Here is a 13,565-nt window from a genome sequence, read left to right as displayed (position 1 = left end):
AACGAGAATGTACCTCAGAGGAGGTGCCATCTGAGCAGAAACGGTAGACGACGAGGGTGGGAGTTAGTTACAGGTGCGTGGGAGATGGTCCAGGTGGAACCGCTTGTGCAACGGCCCTGAGGTGGGAGCAACTGGGTGTGTTCCAGGAACAGAAGGGCCAACGTGGCTGGTCCAGAGGAGCCAGGAGAGAGGTGGGAGTCGGGCGCCCCACCTGTGGGGTCTTGTAGGGCACGGGGAGGACAAGGGCAAAGATGTCCCGGCACACCTGCGCGCGTGTGGCCGCCCACGTCTCCGTCGCAGGAGCCCGAGGAATCCCAGAAACTGAAAGAAGAAGCAAAGCCCTCTCTGCACGCTCCTTGCCCCCTCCTGCCCCCCGCCCCGCCGCGACAGAGGCGACTTCCTCTTTCCAGCCCATTTAAGGCCCACCCGCAGCGCCCCGGAGCAGAGGGAGCCGCGCGCAGCCCAACCATGGGGGATCCCTTCATCCGCCACATCGCCCTCCTGGGCTTCGAGAAGCGCTTCGTCCCCAGCCAGCACTATGTGAGTACCGCCGGGGGTGCCCTGCGTGCGGGGACAGGCCTGGCGGGGGCGCAGGTGCGGGTCCCCGCGCAGCCCCGGAGCCAGCGGCGGAAGACGCGGGCGGCCTAGGGGTGAGGGCGCGGGGTCGTGGTAAATGGCTCCCCATCTCTAGGCCTCAATCTACCAGTCTGGGTCCACAGCAGATGCGCGCCCCTCAAAAGTTGCGCGCCGCCGGCCTGGCCCCTGGCCCCTAGCCGGCCACCCCACCCCGTCCCCTCTCCGCGCCCAGCACGTGTACCCCGCAGCCCTTTGGGAGGGCTCCTTGGGAGGGCGGGCTGGTGACCAGTTACATTAGAGTCCTGGCCCCCGCAGTAGGGCGGCACCACCACAGGGGCCAGAAGAGTCCCCTCTCCTGCCCTGGGGCCTGGCGAAGTGCTGGCCCAGACATGGCCACCCCATCACAGGGTCCCCAAGCCCAGAGGAAGGGCAGGGAGGAGTCCACTTAGTAAACTGGCGCTTACACGGTACATTTACTGTCTGTGCCAAGACTTTCTCTTTTTTAACTTTTCATTTTGAAATAACTTCAAATTTACAAAAATGTTGCCCCCTAAAGTACCGGTAACTCTAATATTCCGTCACCCACATTTCCTCTCTCCTCTCTTTCTGTCTCCCTTCCTTTTGTCTCTTTGCCCCTCCCCGTCTCTCTCTCTCTCTGAATATAAATTTTCTGAATCATCTGAGAGTTACTTGGAGACAGTTTTTTTTACTACAGCTGTGTATTTCTTAAAATCAAGGACATTCTCTTACATAACCGAAAGTGAAGAAATTAACACTGATAAAACACTATTATCCAACCCACAGACTCCTCCTGTTTCACCAGTTGTCTTACTAGTCCCTCTGCGGGAAAATGTTCTCAGGTCCAGGATCCCAGCTAGGCTTACCTGTTGCATCTGAGTTGTCATGTCTCTTTGGCATTCTTTAATCTGGATTAGTCTTAATCAGTCTTTATCCTTTTCAACTATGACGTTTTGAAGAGATGGGACCAGTTATTTTGTAGAACGCCCTGTGGTTTGGGTCTGTCTGATACTTGATTAGATCCTGGTGATGTCGGAATACCCAGAAGTGTCTCCCTCTCATCGATCCTATCAGGTGGCAGGTGATTTTTGATTTGTTCTCATATTGGTGACGTTAACTTTGATCAGTCAGCCCTGGACATGTTTTCCAAGTTTCTCTGCTGTAAAGTTACTATTTTCCCCTTTGTGATTAATAACTGACCTGTGGGAAAGTTATGTGAACCTGTGTGAATATCCTGTTTTTTATAGAACATGGATGATTCTTGCCTGAATCAAATTGCAATAATGATTGCCAAATGATGATTTTTTAAAACTCTATTGGTCCTTCTGCATTTATTAGTTAACATTTTACTGTAAATGTCTTCCCTTCTTATTTATTCATGTCAGTGTGGCTCTGTGCATTCCTATTTTATTCAGTGATGTATAATCCATTACTGTCATTTACTTATTTTGATGCTCAGATTGTCTAAGATTTGTTCACTGGGGGCTCCTTCAGGCTGGCTTCTGTGCTTTTTTGGCTTATCCTGTCATTCCTTGAGCATGTTTTTGTGGTACAAGATGGTCCAGCTTATCCTGGACTCTCGCAGCTCAGCCCTGGACACAACCATTTCACTAAAGAGCCCTGGTTCGTTTTACTGGACGTGATATTAGAACCCAAGATCTGGAACTAGGTGTGCTCATGGCCTCCGAGGTATCATGGCTCATGACTGTCCTTTCAGTGGACAGACTCGGGGGGGCGGGGAAATAGCCACCTCCAGTCATATGTATCTCTCACCATTTTATATCTGCAGCTCCTTTCTCTCACTGTGAGAACCCTGGCTCCCCAGAGAGCAATATATTTACTCCTCTGCTCAGTTCTACAATACACATAAACGTGTTTGAGAATTACTACACGCACAGCACTATTAACTATAAACCTACTCACCTGTTAAGGCGAGTTTAAGGTTTCTTTGCAGTTCTTTTGGTCCTTTTAGACTGAGAGCAGTGTACTGTAGTTAAAAGCCACTTGGATTCTTTTGTATTTTTCTTTAACATTTAGGTTATTACCCATTTTATATAGAGTTAAGTTCATTTGCTTTTGTCCATTTCCAACTTTGAAGTTAAAGACATCGTGGTTGATTTAATTTATTTGTAAAATACTAGCAAGTTCCCCCACTTAAAGTGCACGATGGTTTTTGTTATATTTAAAGTTGTTTAACTATCACCATAATCTAATTTTTAGAACATTTTGTCATCCCCATTGGTTGCTATTCTTTTTATTCCCTAAGATTTTATTCTGAGAAATTTTATATATACAGGAAAGTCGAAAGAATTTTACAACAAGAAAAAACAAAACACCCAACCAGTCATATGCTCACCATCTGCTTTCTACCATTAATATTTTCTGTAGTCCTTTCTTTACCACCTATCCATCCCTCCATCTATCCATCCACACACCCATCAATCTTATTTTTGGTGCATTTCGAAGCACATGGCAGGGGAGAGGGTATAGCTCAAGTGGTAGAGTGCATGTTTAGCATGCATGAGGTCCTGGGTTCAATCCCTACTGCCTCCTCTAAAAATAAAAAATAAGTAAGTAAACCTAATTACCTCCTCCCCCAAAAATAAAAAAAATAAAGAAAACCAAAACCAAATTGCAAACATCAGTACACTTTGCTCTAAATACTTCAGCTTGCATATCACCAACTAGAGTTCAGTATTTGCTTATATTTTTCTCTCTTGAAGATTTATGATTCCTCTCTTAAAATTTATGTAAACTGAAATCCTCAAATCTTAGACATACATTTGGAGACTTTTGACCGTGCACGTCCCTATGTAACCCAGACTCTTATCACCCTGTCTCATGCCCCAGTCATTCCTCCCCATCCCCAGAGGCAACCACTTTCTGATTTTTTTCCACCTGAAATTAGTTGTTCTTGCTCTAGAATGTCACAGATATGGAATCATATGCTGTGTAGCCTTTGTGTCTGGCTTCCTTCACTAGCGGAATGCTTTTGAGATGCATCCGTGTGGTCGCATCTATCAGTCCTGTGTTCTTTTTTGTGGCTGAGTGGTGTTCTCCTATTTTTGAAAGCTGGCTTTTCCTTACTGAATTCTTTTTTCTTTAATAATGGCTGTATTGAAATACAATTCTCATACCATACAATTCACCTATGTGAATTGTACAGTTCAGTGGTTTTTAGTATATTCATAGAGTTACACAATTACCACAATCAATTTTAGAAAAATTTCATCAGCACTCAAAAAAAACCTCATACTAATTAAATTCAGTCACTTCTCATCCACCCCCTCCTCCAACCCCTGGCCCAGCCCCTGGCAACCACTAATCTACTTTCTGTCTCAATAGATTTGTCTGTTCTGGACATTTCTGGATATAAAGGGTACCATGGAACAGCTTCCTGAAGCCTTGTGTTGTCTGAGCCCAGCTCTTCATGCATCTTTCCTCCCATAACTCTCATACCAGCCCTAGGAGTGAGGTCCTACTCTTACCTCCAATTTACAGATGGGGACTTGAGTTCATCTGAGAGAAGTCGACCCTCTTGTCCTGGGTCTTAAGGCTGGAGAGCATTAGCCCTGGGGTCTGTGAAGTTGATGCTCTTTCAATGGCCCAGGTGGCCCCAAAGAGCACTCTCCCTCCCACCCCCAGGGTTGGGCTTCTACCAGGGGTGCGGGGCTGCCCTGCTGCATGGCTGAACCAGGTCCCCCACTTGTGCCACCCCCCAGGTGTACATGTTCCTGGTGAAGTGGCAGGACCTGTCTGAGAAGGTGGTCTACCGGCGCTTCGCCGAGATCTACGAGTTCCATGTGAGTGCCCGGTGTCGGGGGTCAGGGAGGGGGCACCACGCCCAGTCCCAGCCCTGCCTCTGGGGAGGGGCGCAGCCCAGGGGCTGGCAGGGAGCTGAGAAATCCAGAGTCCCCCTCTCCCCTCCCAGCTCACAGCTAAGAGGACGTTATTTTTCTTTTAACTTTAAAAAGCATTTTACTGAAAGTATTTTACACTGTGGTGAAACACACGGAACACAAATTCATCCATTTGAAGTGTGCAAGTCAGTGGCACTAGGTACATTCACAGTGTTATGCAACCATCACCACCATCCATCTCTAAACCCTTCCGTCTCCCCACACTGAAACTCACCCATTCCACACCGACTCCAGGAGGCTGTCTCAAGGGCCCTGCTCGCTCTGTCCCTGCAGGGGGCAGCGTGGCCAGGGTCACCACCACAGTTGTCCTCCCAGGAGCCTGTCTTTCACTCACAGTCACTGGCCTGATGAGGACCCCAGGTGGATCAGAAGGAGGGTTGATAATCCTGACACCCAGGAAACCGGGGCCTCTTGCTTTGTGGGTGCCTGTTATCACCGAGGTTTACAAGAGAGAATCCCCCAGGGTTCCCCATATCAGAGGCTGTTGGGGCGGAATTGGAGGTGGTCATGAGGGAGGGTCACAGTGTGCAGAGCTGGTCTGAGACAGGGTCACGTGGATGAAGGGTCCTCCAGGGCCCACTCCATATGCGGGGCTCTCCTTACCAGGGAAGGGAGTCTGGGAAGCATATGGGTTTCCGCACATCTCTTGTGTGAGAAATTTCAAGTGAAATACAGATAATTACAAAGAAGACTATAACCAGACTTGGACACCCAGAACCCAGAATTGCATTGGGTGTCTCCAGGCTGTTTGCTACAAAGTTTTTTTTAAGATAAAGGAGATAAAACATTGCAAAAGCAGTGGAAGGCTCCCTTTCTCCCTCATCCCATCCCAGCTCCTACCCTGGGTGGCTGCACGCGCACACATACACCCTCACACATACGCACGACCACAGCCCAGGAGCAACGTGCGGTCGTGGCGGGTGTGTATCTTCTGCAGTGTATGTAAAAGCCATCAGCATGCCTTTTGCTTCTGTCTCAGTTTTATTATCATCCCTAGGTTACGTTTTTGAGACCAGTCCATGCTGATGGGTTATGCAACTCCATTTCATCTCTTTAAACTGTTCTGGGTTATTCCATTGTAGGACCAGTCCCTTTTATTAATTGGTGAATTCATTCATTCCTTCATCCACGATTTATCGAGCCCCTGCTAAGGGCCAGGAGTGTTCTACTTGGTGGGCAGGAAATGCTGCTAGAGGGTGTAAAAGACAGATGCAAATTCTCTCCCTCCCTTGTAAACCTTATGTTCTAGTGATGGAGTCAGGATAACAGACAAACAAAAAATAAACAATTTGTATAATATGTTAGATGGTCATTAGAACTATGGAGAAAAGTAAAGTGGTGGGGAGAATAGGGTCAGGAGGGGCAGTTGTCAGGGAGGAAGCCTCGCTGAGGGGGTGATATCTGAGCAAGGACTTGAAGAAGGAGATAGAGAGAGGGAGCTATTGATCCAGGTAGGGAAAGAATGAGACTAGCACAGGCAAAGGCCCTGGGGTAGGAGCAGCCTGGAGTATTCAAGGGTGGCTAAGTGAACAGGGGGTGAGTGGTGGCTGGAGAGGTGAGCAGGCCAGGCAGAGGCAGATCACATGGTGGCTTGAAGACTAAACTGAAGCCTTTGCTCGTGTTCCGAGTGAGCTGAGAAGCAGGGAGGGTTCTGAGCAGAGGAAGGACGGGATGCCACTTAGGTTTGAAGAGGCTCCCTCTGGACGCTGGATTGAGGACAGACAGGGGTGGAAGGGGAGTGACCTAAGAGGGTTGTCGCAACAATCCAGGCCTCACAAAAGCTCAGACCAGGGTGGTGGCAGCAGGCATTGTGAGAAGGATCCGATTCTGGGTAGATTTGGGAGTAGAACCAAAAGGATTTGCTGGTGGGGGAGAAAGAAGAATCCAGGAAACCACCAGAATCTTCTAGCCCCAGCAAGTAGAAGGGTATTTAAGTCATGTCTAATTCTGTGTTTTACATTGCTGTAATAAAAAAGTATTCCTTCACGTTTGCTTTTCTGTCTAGAAAACCTTAAAGGAAATGTTTCCTATCGAGGCAGGAGACATCAACCCTGAGAACAGGATCATCCCCCACCTGCCAGGTGAGCGGTGGGGCTGAGCCGCCTGGGCGGGCTCACCTGTCCTGGCTCCGTGCACCTGCCCTCTAAGCTGCCCCTCCCGATTCCCACCCCCTCTGGACTTGACCTGTGTGCTCACTGGATCTCTGGTGCCCTCCCTGGTCCGGCAGCCCCACGGTGGTTTGACGGGCAGCGGGTGGCCGAGAGCCGCCAGGGCACGCTCACCGAGTACTGCAGCGCGCTCATGGGCCTGCCCGTCAAGATCTCCCGCTGCCCGCACCTCCTCAACTTCTTCAAGGTGCGCCCCGACGACCTCAAGCTCCCCACGGACAGCCAGTGAGTGGGGGAGAGAGAAGGGAATGGTCGGCCTGGCCTGGAGGGGGTGGGGCTTTCCTCTTGTGACATAGAGGCGCCTGAGGCTCAGAGAGGGGAAGTCTCGTGCTCAAAGTCACACAGCGGGAAAGTGCAGGAGGCAGGATTCCAACTCTGGCCCATGGGATCTGGGATCCCCCAGCAGCCGTGCCAAGTTTCCACCTGGATTCCTCAGCCTCACGGTGCCAGGGTTGGTGGGGCGGGAGGTGGCCCTCTGGGCTGGAGGTCTGAAGTCCCAGGTCCTTGTGCTGACTCTGACTGCCTAACCGCGGGACTGGAGCCTTCTGAAAGCAGTTTTCCCATCTGTGACGGGGTGGGAAAGGCCAGATGCAGTAGTGGGTACCATGGGGAGTGCTTACAGGCTGTGAAGTTCGGAGCCCCTGAGGGGGCACAGGAGGTCAGAGGTTTCCATTAATTCCTGGGCACGTCTCAGGCCCCTGCCTCTCCTTTGTCACCTGACTCTCTGCCTGCCCTTGCCCTGGGCGTCTGCTATACTCTGGGCCCTGTGTGGACGGGATTGGAGAGTCTGAGTGAGAACTCAGGGGACTGTGTTTTCTGGCTCCAGATCAGCTGTGGAAAGTCCCTCTCTGTCCCTCTCTGGTCACTGAGTGTGGGGGGCAGCCTGGAGGACAGGGCTACCATAGACAGACAGACAGCAGCACTCCAGCCTGCGCTTATGGGTGCCAGCACACACCACACACCCCTGGTCCAGGGCAGGGCAGCTCCCATCAGCCCTGGGGGATAGGGTCCCTCACAACCCATTGGCTTTTCTGTCGAGGCTCCAGCAGAAGGGAGCTTGCCCACGAGCCTTCTCTGGGTCTGCAGGAGGCCGGGCCCGTCCTCAGGCTGGCCGAGCAGCTCCTGTCCTCCCCAAAGCCCTTTCCTCCCTTTTTTCTCAGCTCCTCACTCTCTGTGGTGGCCCCATTTCCCACGTTCCTTTTGGGAACATTCTTGGGACATTCTTCTGTAGGTCTGCGTGGGGCTCCTTGTGCCCCAAGGAGAAAGCAAGCGTCTAACGCAGCCTGTCCTCTCCTGCAGGGTGAAAAAGCCAGAGACGTACCTGATGCCCAGAGATGGCAAGAGTAACGCTGCAGGTGAGAGGCCAGGGGCAGCCGAGTGCGGGTCACCCTCAAGGACTGTTGACACGATCAGGGACCCTGGTCTTGGGGTGTACAGGGCAAAGAGCAGGAGGTGAGAGCCGCTCTGAAGGGTCTTGGTGGCTGCCCTACAGAGTTGGGGTCTTTGAGGGTCACTGGACAGTGACGAGCGCTCACCTTCGTGGCTGCAGACTTAGCAGAGACCCTGGCTCCCAACAGCCCTCATGATGTTCTGGCCGAACGAGTGAACAGATTTGGGGGCAAAAGTGGCCTTTAGGGGTGACAGTATCTAATCTTTATTGCACAGTAATTGTTAATAATACTACCTAACATTTATCAAGCACTGACCCTGAGCCAGGCACTGTTTTGAATGTTTTCCACGCGTGAGCTCATGGAATCACCTCCATCACAATGTGAAACAGGTACCATTTTATAGCTGCACACACTGAGGCGTGAGTTAAGTTGAGACTCTTGGCAAGGGATGTACAGCTACTAAATGTGGAGCAGAACTTCAACCAGTCAGTGGACACCCAGTCAAGTACCCTGGGCCACTCAAAGTGTGGTCCAGGGACCAGCGGTCTTACTCTGCTCAGGCTCTTCTAACAAAGTGCCACGGACGGGGCGACTTACACAGCAGCAGTGAGTCTTCTCACAGTTCTGGAGGCTGGCAGCCCGAGGTCCGGTGTGGGCAGGGATGGGTGCATCACAGGCCTCTCTCCTTGGCTTGTAGACGGCCGCCTTCTTGCTGTGTCCTCACGTGACCTTTCCTCTGCTCGTGCCCTCCCCTGGTGTCTCTTCCTCTTCCATCAGGACACCAGTTCTGTTTGATCAGGGCCCCACCCTTATGGCCTCATTTAACCTAAGTCACTTCCTTAAAGGCTCTGTCAGCAAATACACTCAGATTCTAAGGTACTGGAGGTTAGGGCTTCAACACATGAATTTGGGGTGGGAGACACAATTCACCCACAACAGGCAGTAGCGTCTCCTACGAGCTGGTTAGAAGTGCAGACTCTCCGGTCCCACCGAGACCTGTGGGATCAGCACCTGTGTTTCGGCAAAATCCCTGGGTGATTTGTGTGCACATTAAAGTTGAGAAAGTCTGCTGGCGGACCTCATCAAATGAGAATGAGAACGTGTGTGGGGTGTGTGGCCGGTGTCTGGAACACACTCGGTGCTCAGTAAATGCAGGGCTGCGGAGACTAGCTTGTCTCTGCTGCTTTCCAGTGTGCGGATCACACCCACCCCTGGTGTGCCTGGAGCCCGGTGGGGACGGGTTGCCAGGGCCTCTTCTGGGGGAGAGCCAGGAGGAGGTGCCCCCAGGGTCCACTCACCCCGCCCTCCCTCTGCCCAGACATCACAGGCCCCATCATCCTGCAGACGTACCGCGCCATCGCTGACTACGAGAAGCGCTCAGGCACCGAGATGGCTTTGGCTGTGGGCGACGTGGTAGATGTTGTGGAGAAGGGCGAAAGCGGTCAGCCTCCCCACCCTGCCTGGACCTCCCTTCCCTGGTGCCTGGGCCCACGGCCACAAGTCCTCACCCAAGGCTCTGCCCCACCACGCAGCCTCGGGCCTCCTCCCCGCCCAGCCCCCGGGGGGCTCTGGCTCCTGCAGGGGCCCTGACTGTCCTCCCCACACGGCGGGTCATCCCATCTCTGAGTGTGTGCCCGGGGGTGGCTGTGGGGATCTGCACACATTCTGAACCATGACTGTGCACCTCTGGGGGTTATATCCAGACGGGCAGGTGAACTTCTCATCATGGTGTGTGTGAAGTGTGTTCTGAGCTGTAGTTCTGTGACTCTGTGTGATTTTGTCATGGAGTGTGCTGAAGGTGACATTTCTGAATCCGAGTGTTGGATGCCTGTGTGTCTGTGTCTGGGTGATCTTACCCCCATCCCCACCCCCACCAATGGCAGAGGGAGGCTTCCAGGCCCACCGAGACTTACTGCCCCATATCCCTGGCATAGGCTGGTGGTTCTGCCAAATGAAGACCAAGCGTGGCTGGGTCCCGGCGTCCTACTTGGAGCCCCTGGACAGTCCTGATGAGGCAGAGGACCCAGAGCCCAACTATGCAGGTGCTCCCTGCCCTCCTCGGCCACAGGGGTGGGAGGCAGGGGCGGGAGGGACATGGGGATATTGAGAAGCCAAAAGTCACTGCTTTGGGTCAGACATGACTAGGGGCTGGGTAGAGGGGGAAGGTTGGAGTGAGAGATGGTGCCCTTGGTTAGGACAGGGGGAACCAGGAGGGAGGAATAGAGGTCAGGGACATGTGGTGTCTGCAAGCCTGGGGCTGAGTCCCAGCAAGAAGCTATATGATGAGCCAACCTGAGGCTCAGAAAGGAGGGCTGCCTGGAGGTGGGGGCATCATGGCTGACTAGAATGGAAAAACTGGCAGCCCCCCAGGCTAAATGGGGCCCATGTGGAGTTTGAAAAAAATTAGTGTTGGTTGCCCATATTTTTTAGATTGAAAGATTCTACGATTTTATGTGGATTTATGTCTCCTCTTTAGAAACTGGGAAAGGCATGTATATGGGGCCTGCAGCCCCACATGCCAACAGTCGGCTGGAGTTGAGTGGCTCAGGTGCCCCTGGACGGGCGCTCTACCCCAGCACTGCCTGCCTGGCCACTCCTCATGTTTAGGAGCTAGCCAGGTCTCTGCAGTCATGGGAGCTCCTGGCCTCTGGTGCAGATGGTGTTGGGGGGGCTCCCCAGGGTAGAGTGGGCAGAGGGCAGAAATCCAGGGAGGAGGGGGACAGCTGTAGGAGGGGGGGTCCTGGGCTCCAACTGGAGGAAGCCCCAGGCCCAGAGAGGAGGGAGGGGTGGCTAGCTGGGTGCCAGGTGGACTGTCACACCTTGCTCCTCCCCTTCCAGGTGAGCCCTATGTCACCATCAAAGCCTACACCGCCCTAATGGAGGACGAGTTGTCCTTGGAGCAGGGCGAAACCATCGAGGTCATTCATAAGCTCCTGGACGGCTGGTGGGTTGTCAGGTAGGAAAGCTGCACCCTCCCTCCCACCGTACCTGCCCTGAGAGTCAGCCTGGCCTGGGGCTGGGCCTGCGTGGGCTCAGTGCCGACTCAGCTGTGTGGCTCTGGGTCAGCCACTGCCTCTCTCTGGGCTGTTCCCATTTTGGTAACAGACTTATGATAATCCTACCTTGCCCGTATCTTGGGGTTCAGTGTCCTTGTCTGCATGGGTACATTTTTCTCTGTGACTTAGGGTCACGTCCCTGACCAGCCCATCTGTTACTGCTTCTTCAGAAACACAATTAATCGTTGTATTAATCAAATTAATATTTGATAGCTGGTAGTGCAGACCCTGTCACCCTTTCTCTTCTAAATCCTTCATTGCCATTTCCCTCTCTATTCCTCCAAATGAATGTAGAAATACTCATTTTTTCCCCAGTTCTGGGGAAAGCGGACTCCCAGCGGCGTGTGCATGCTATCACGCCGTCAGAGCCCTGGGTCGCAGGGCCTGTCCGTGACCCCAGCAAGCTTGTGGCCGCAGTAACCCCCATCAACAGCACAACAGCCCCTGGGCTGGGGGCTTTGAGGCAGGATTTCTCGACATTTTAGACCTAAACTCTATTAATCCCCATCATGCACCCTAGACACAATCCGTTTGTGATTCTCTCAGCAGCCGAGAAGAATCAGACTTTTTATTGAGTGAAGTTTGTATTATGCAAAGGCTGTTGTTTTTCACTTCCACATGTAGCAGTGAGACTGGAAAGAAAAATCTTTTCAACAAATGGTGCTGGAACAACTGGATATCCTTATAAGGGAAAAATGAACCTAGACTCCTACCTCATACCATACTCCTTTATTTGGGACAGATCACATGTTTTGCTAAGCACAAAACCCCAAACTAAGAAGGTTTTGGAAGAAAGCACCAGGGAACTTGGTGACTTGGAGGTAGGCAAAGGTTCCTTAGGACACAGAAGGCAATCACCATAAAAGAAAAATCTGACCAATATAAGACTGCAGGTGTTTTAATAGCAAACACAGGTCCCTGGGGAGATGGATCTGCTAACTTCCTCCCCCTCCCCACGTCACAACTGGGAAGGCCTGTGTTGCACGGATGAGGAAACAGGCACACAAGTGCAGTGTATGGTAGTGGTGGTGTTCGCAACCACCCAGCTGCCTTGACCCCAGCTATTTAGAGGGAGCCTTGACCCCACGTTTGAGGCCCCCCCCACCTCCACCCCCAAGATTGCTCAGCCTTCATGAATTGCCGCTGTTGCAGGAAAGAAGACATCACAGGTTACTTCCCGTCCATGTACCTGCAGAAGGCCGGGCAGGATGTAGCTCAGGCCCAAAGCCAGATCAAGAGCCGAGGGGCTCCACCCCGCAGGTGAGCGAGGTCCTGGAGGCAGGGCAGCTGGGGTGGGCTGGGCGGGACCCAGGAGGGTGTACCACGACTTCCCTCTGTGGGTCCAGCCCCTGAATTGGCAGTGTTGGGGCCGGGGAGGTGGGACATTGGCGCCCAGCCTGGCGGGAGAGGCAGTATCCTCACTGGATGGAGGCTGGAGTGCTTCCCACACTGGGGCTGCTGCTGGGGCGGTAGGAAAGTAGTGTGAGGTGGAGGTGAAGGCGCCGATGTCTAGAGCCCTTGGGATAGCCCGTGAAGGCTATGGCAGCCCGGCGGGCTTCCTGGGGAGGAGGCAGGCTGAAGGCTGGCAAGGGACGTTGGAAATGGGCCTGGGCTCTGTGGCGGGACAGGGTTCCGCGACAGTGAAGGGTAGTCACCTTCATGCCCGGCTCAGGCCGTTTCCCATTTCCACGGGATAGTCGTTGGACCCCAGGGGTGGCCATGAGAGTCCCCTCGGGCAGGGACGCAGAAGGGGCGGGGACGCCAGGGCGCTGACCACAGCCCCCGTCCTGCTGGGCCCAGGTCGTCCATCCGCAACGCGCACAGCATCCACCAGCGGTCGCGGAAGCGCCTCAGCCAGGACACCTATCGGCGCAACAGCGTCCGTTTTCAGCAGCAGCGCCGCCGCCTGGCGCGGCCCGGGCCGCAGAGCGCAGGGAGTCCGCTGAGTGAGTGGGACCAGGGAGCCGGCCTGGAGGGCGGAGTGGGGCCCGCAGGGTGAAGAGAGGCGGGGCCGAGCAGGTGGGGCGGGGCCAGGGGCGGGGCAGGCCTCACCTGGCACCGTCCACCGGCAGAGGAGGAGCAGGACAAGACTGAGCGTCCCAAGCCGCAGCCGGCCGTGCCCCCGAGGCCCAGCGCAGACCTCATCCTGCACCGCTGCAGCGAGAGCACCAAGAGGAAGCTGGCGTCCCCCGTGTGAGGCCCGGCGCTGCCCCCGCGCGGTCCTCTCCCCACCTCCAGCCCCTACCGCTGTATATACGTGTACAGAGCCTGAGGTTTGGCGGCAGAGGGCAGCTCCTGGCTATTCGCCACCCTTAATAAATGTTGCTTGGAGTGGACTGATGCTTTGCAAAGTCGCACTGCGGGCGGGGCAATGCCCTTGGTATTTCTAGAACTGGGACTGGAGGCTGTGAATTCTGCTAGGGGAAGTTGCAGTAA

At 53.5% G+C, this 13,565-nt stretch overlaps 1 protein-coding gene across 1 annotated transcript; it reads left to right on the top strand.

Annotated features, from left to right (window-relative positions):
- Nucleotides 1-399: 399 nt before the first annotated feature.
- NCF1 (neutrophil cytosolic factor 1) lies at nt 400-13,463 on the top strand. The gene is made up of 11 exons (XM_006201359.4): nt 400-540; nt 4,317-4,397; nt 6,520-6,595; nt 6,742-6,907; nt 7,982-8,037; nt 9,392-9,514; nt 10,008-10,115; nt 10,912-11,029; nt 12,282-12,389; nt 12,930-13,075; nt 13,202-13,463. The coding sequence occupies exons 1-11, from the start codon at nt 469-471 to the stop codon at nt 13,324-13,326; spliced, it is 1,179 nt and encodes a 392-aa protein (XP_006201421.2). The 5' UTR covers nt 400-468; the 3' UTR covers nt 13,327-13,463.
- Nucleotides 13,464-13,565: the final 102 nt, after the last annotated feature.

Source organism: Vicugna pacos, chromosome 18 (genome assembly GCF_048564905.1).
Source record: "Vicugna pacos chromosome 18, VicPac4, whole genome shotgun sequence".
In the NCBI taxonomy this organism is placed as follows: Eukaryota; Metazoa; Chordata; class Mammalia; order Artiodactyla; family Camelidae; genus Vicugna; species Vicugna pacos.
The sequence above is the reverse complement of the archived record's forward strand: the minus strand, read 5'-3'. Positions and strand labels throughout refer to the sequence as shown.

Bases quoted from the DNA above. Each gene is read 5' to 3' on its own strand.
- NCF1 (XM_006201359.4), top strand. From the start codon at position 469: ATGGGGGATCCCTTCATCCGCCACATCGCCCTCCTGGGCTTCGAGAAG. The intron at 541-4,316 runs GTGAGTACCGCC...GCCACCCCCCAG, and splicing joins TCGTCCCCAGCCAGCACTAT to GTGTACATGTTCCTGGTGAA. The intron at 10,116-10,911 runs GTGCTCCCTGCC...CTCCCCTTCCAG, and splicing joins CCCAGAGCCCAACTATGCAG to GTGAGCCCTATGTCACCATC.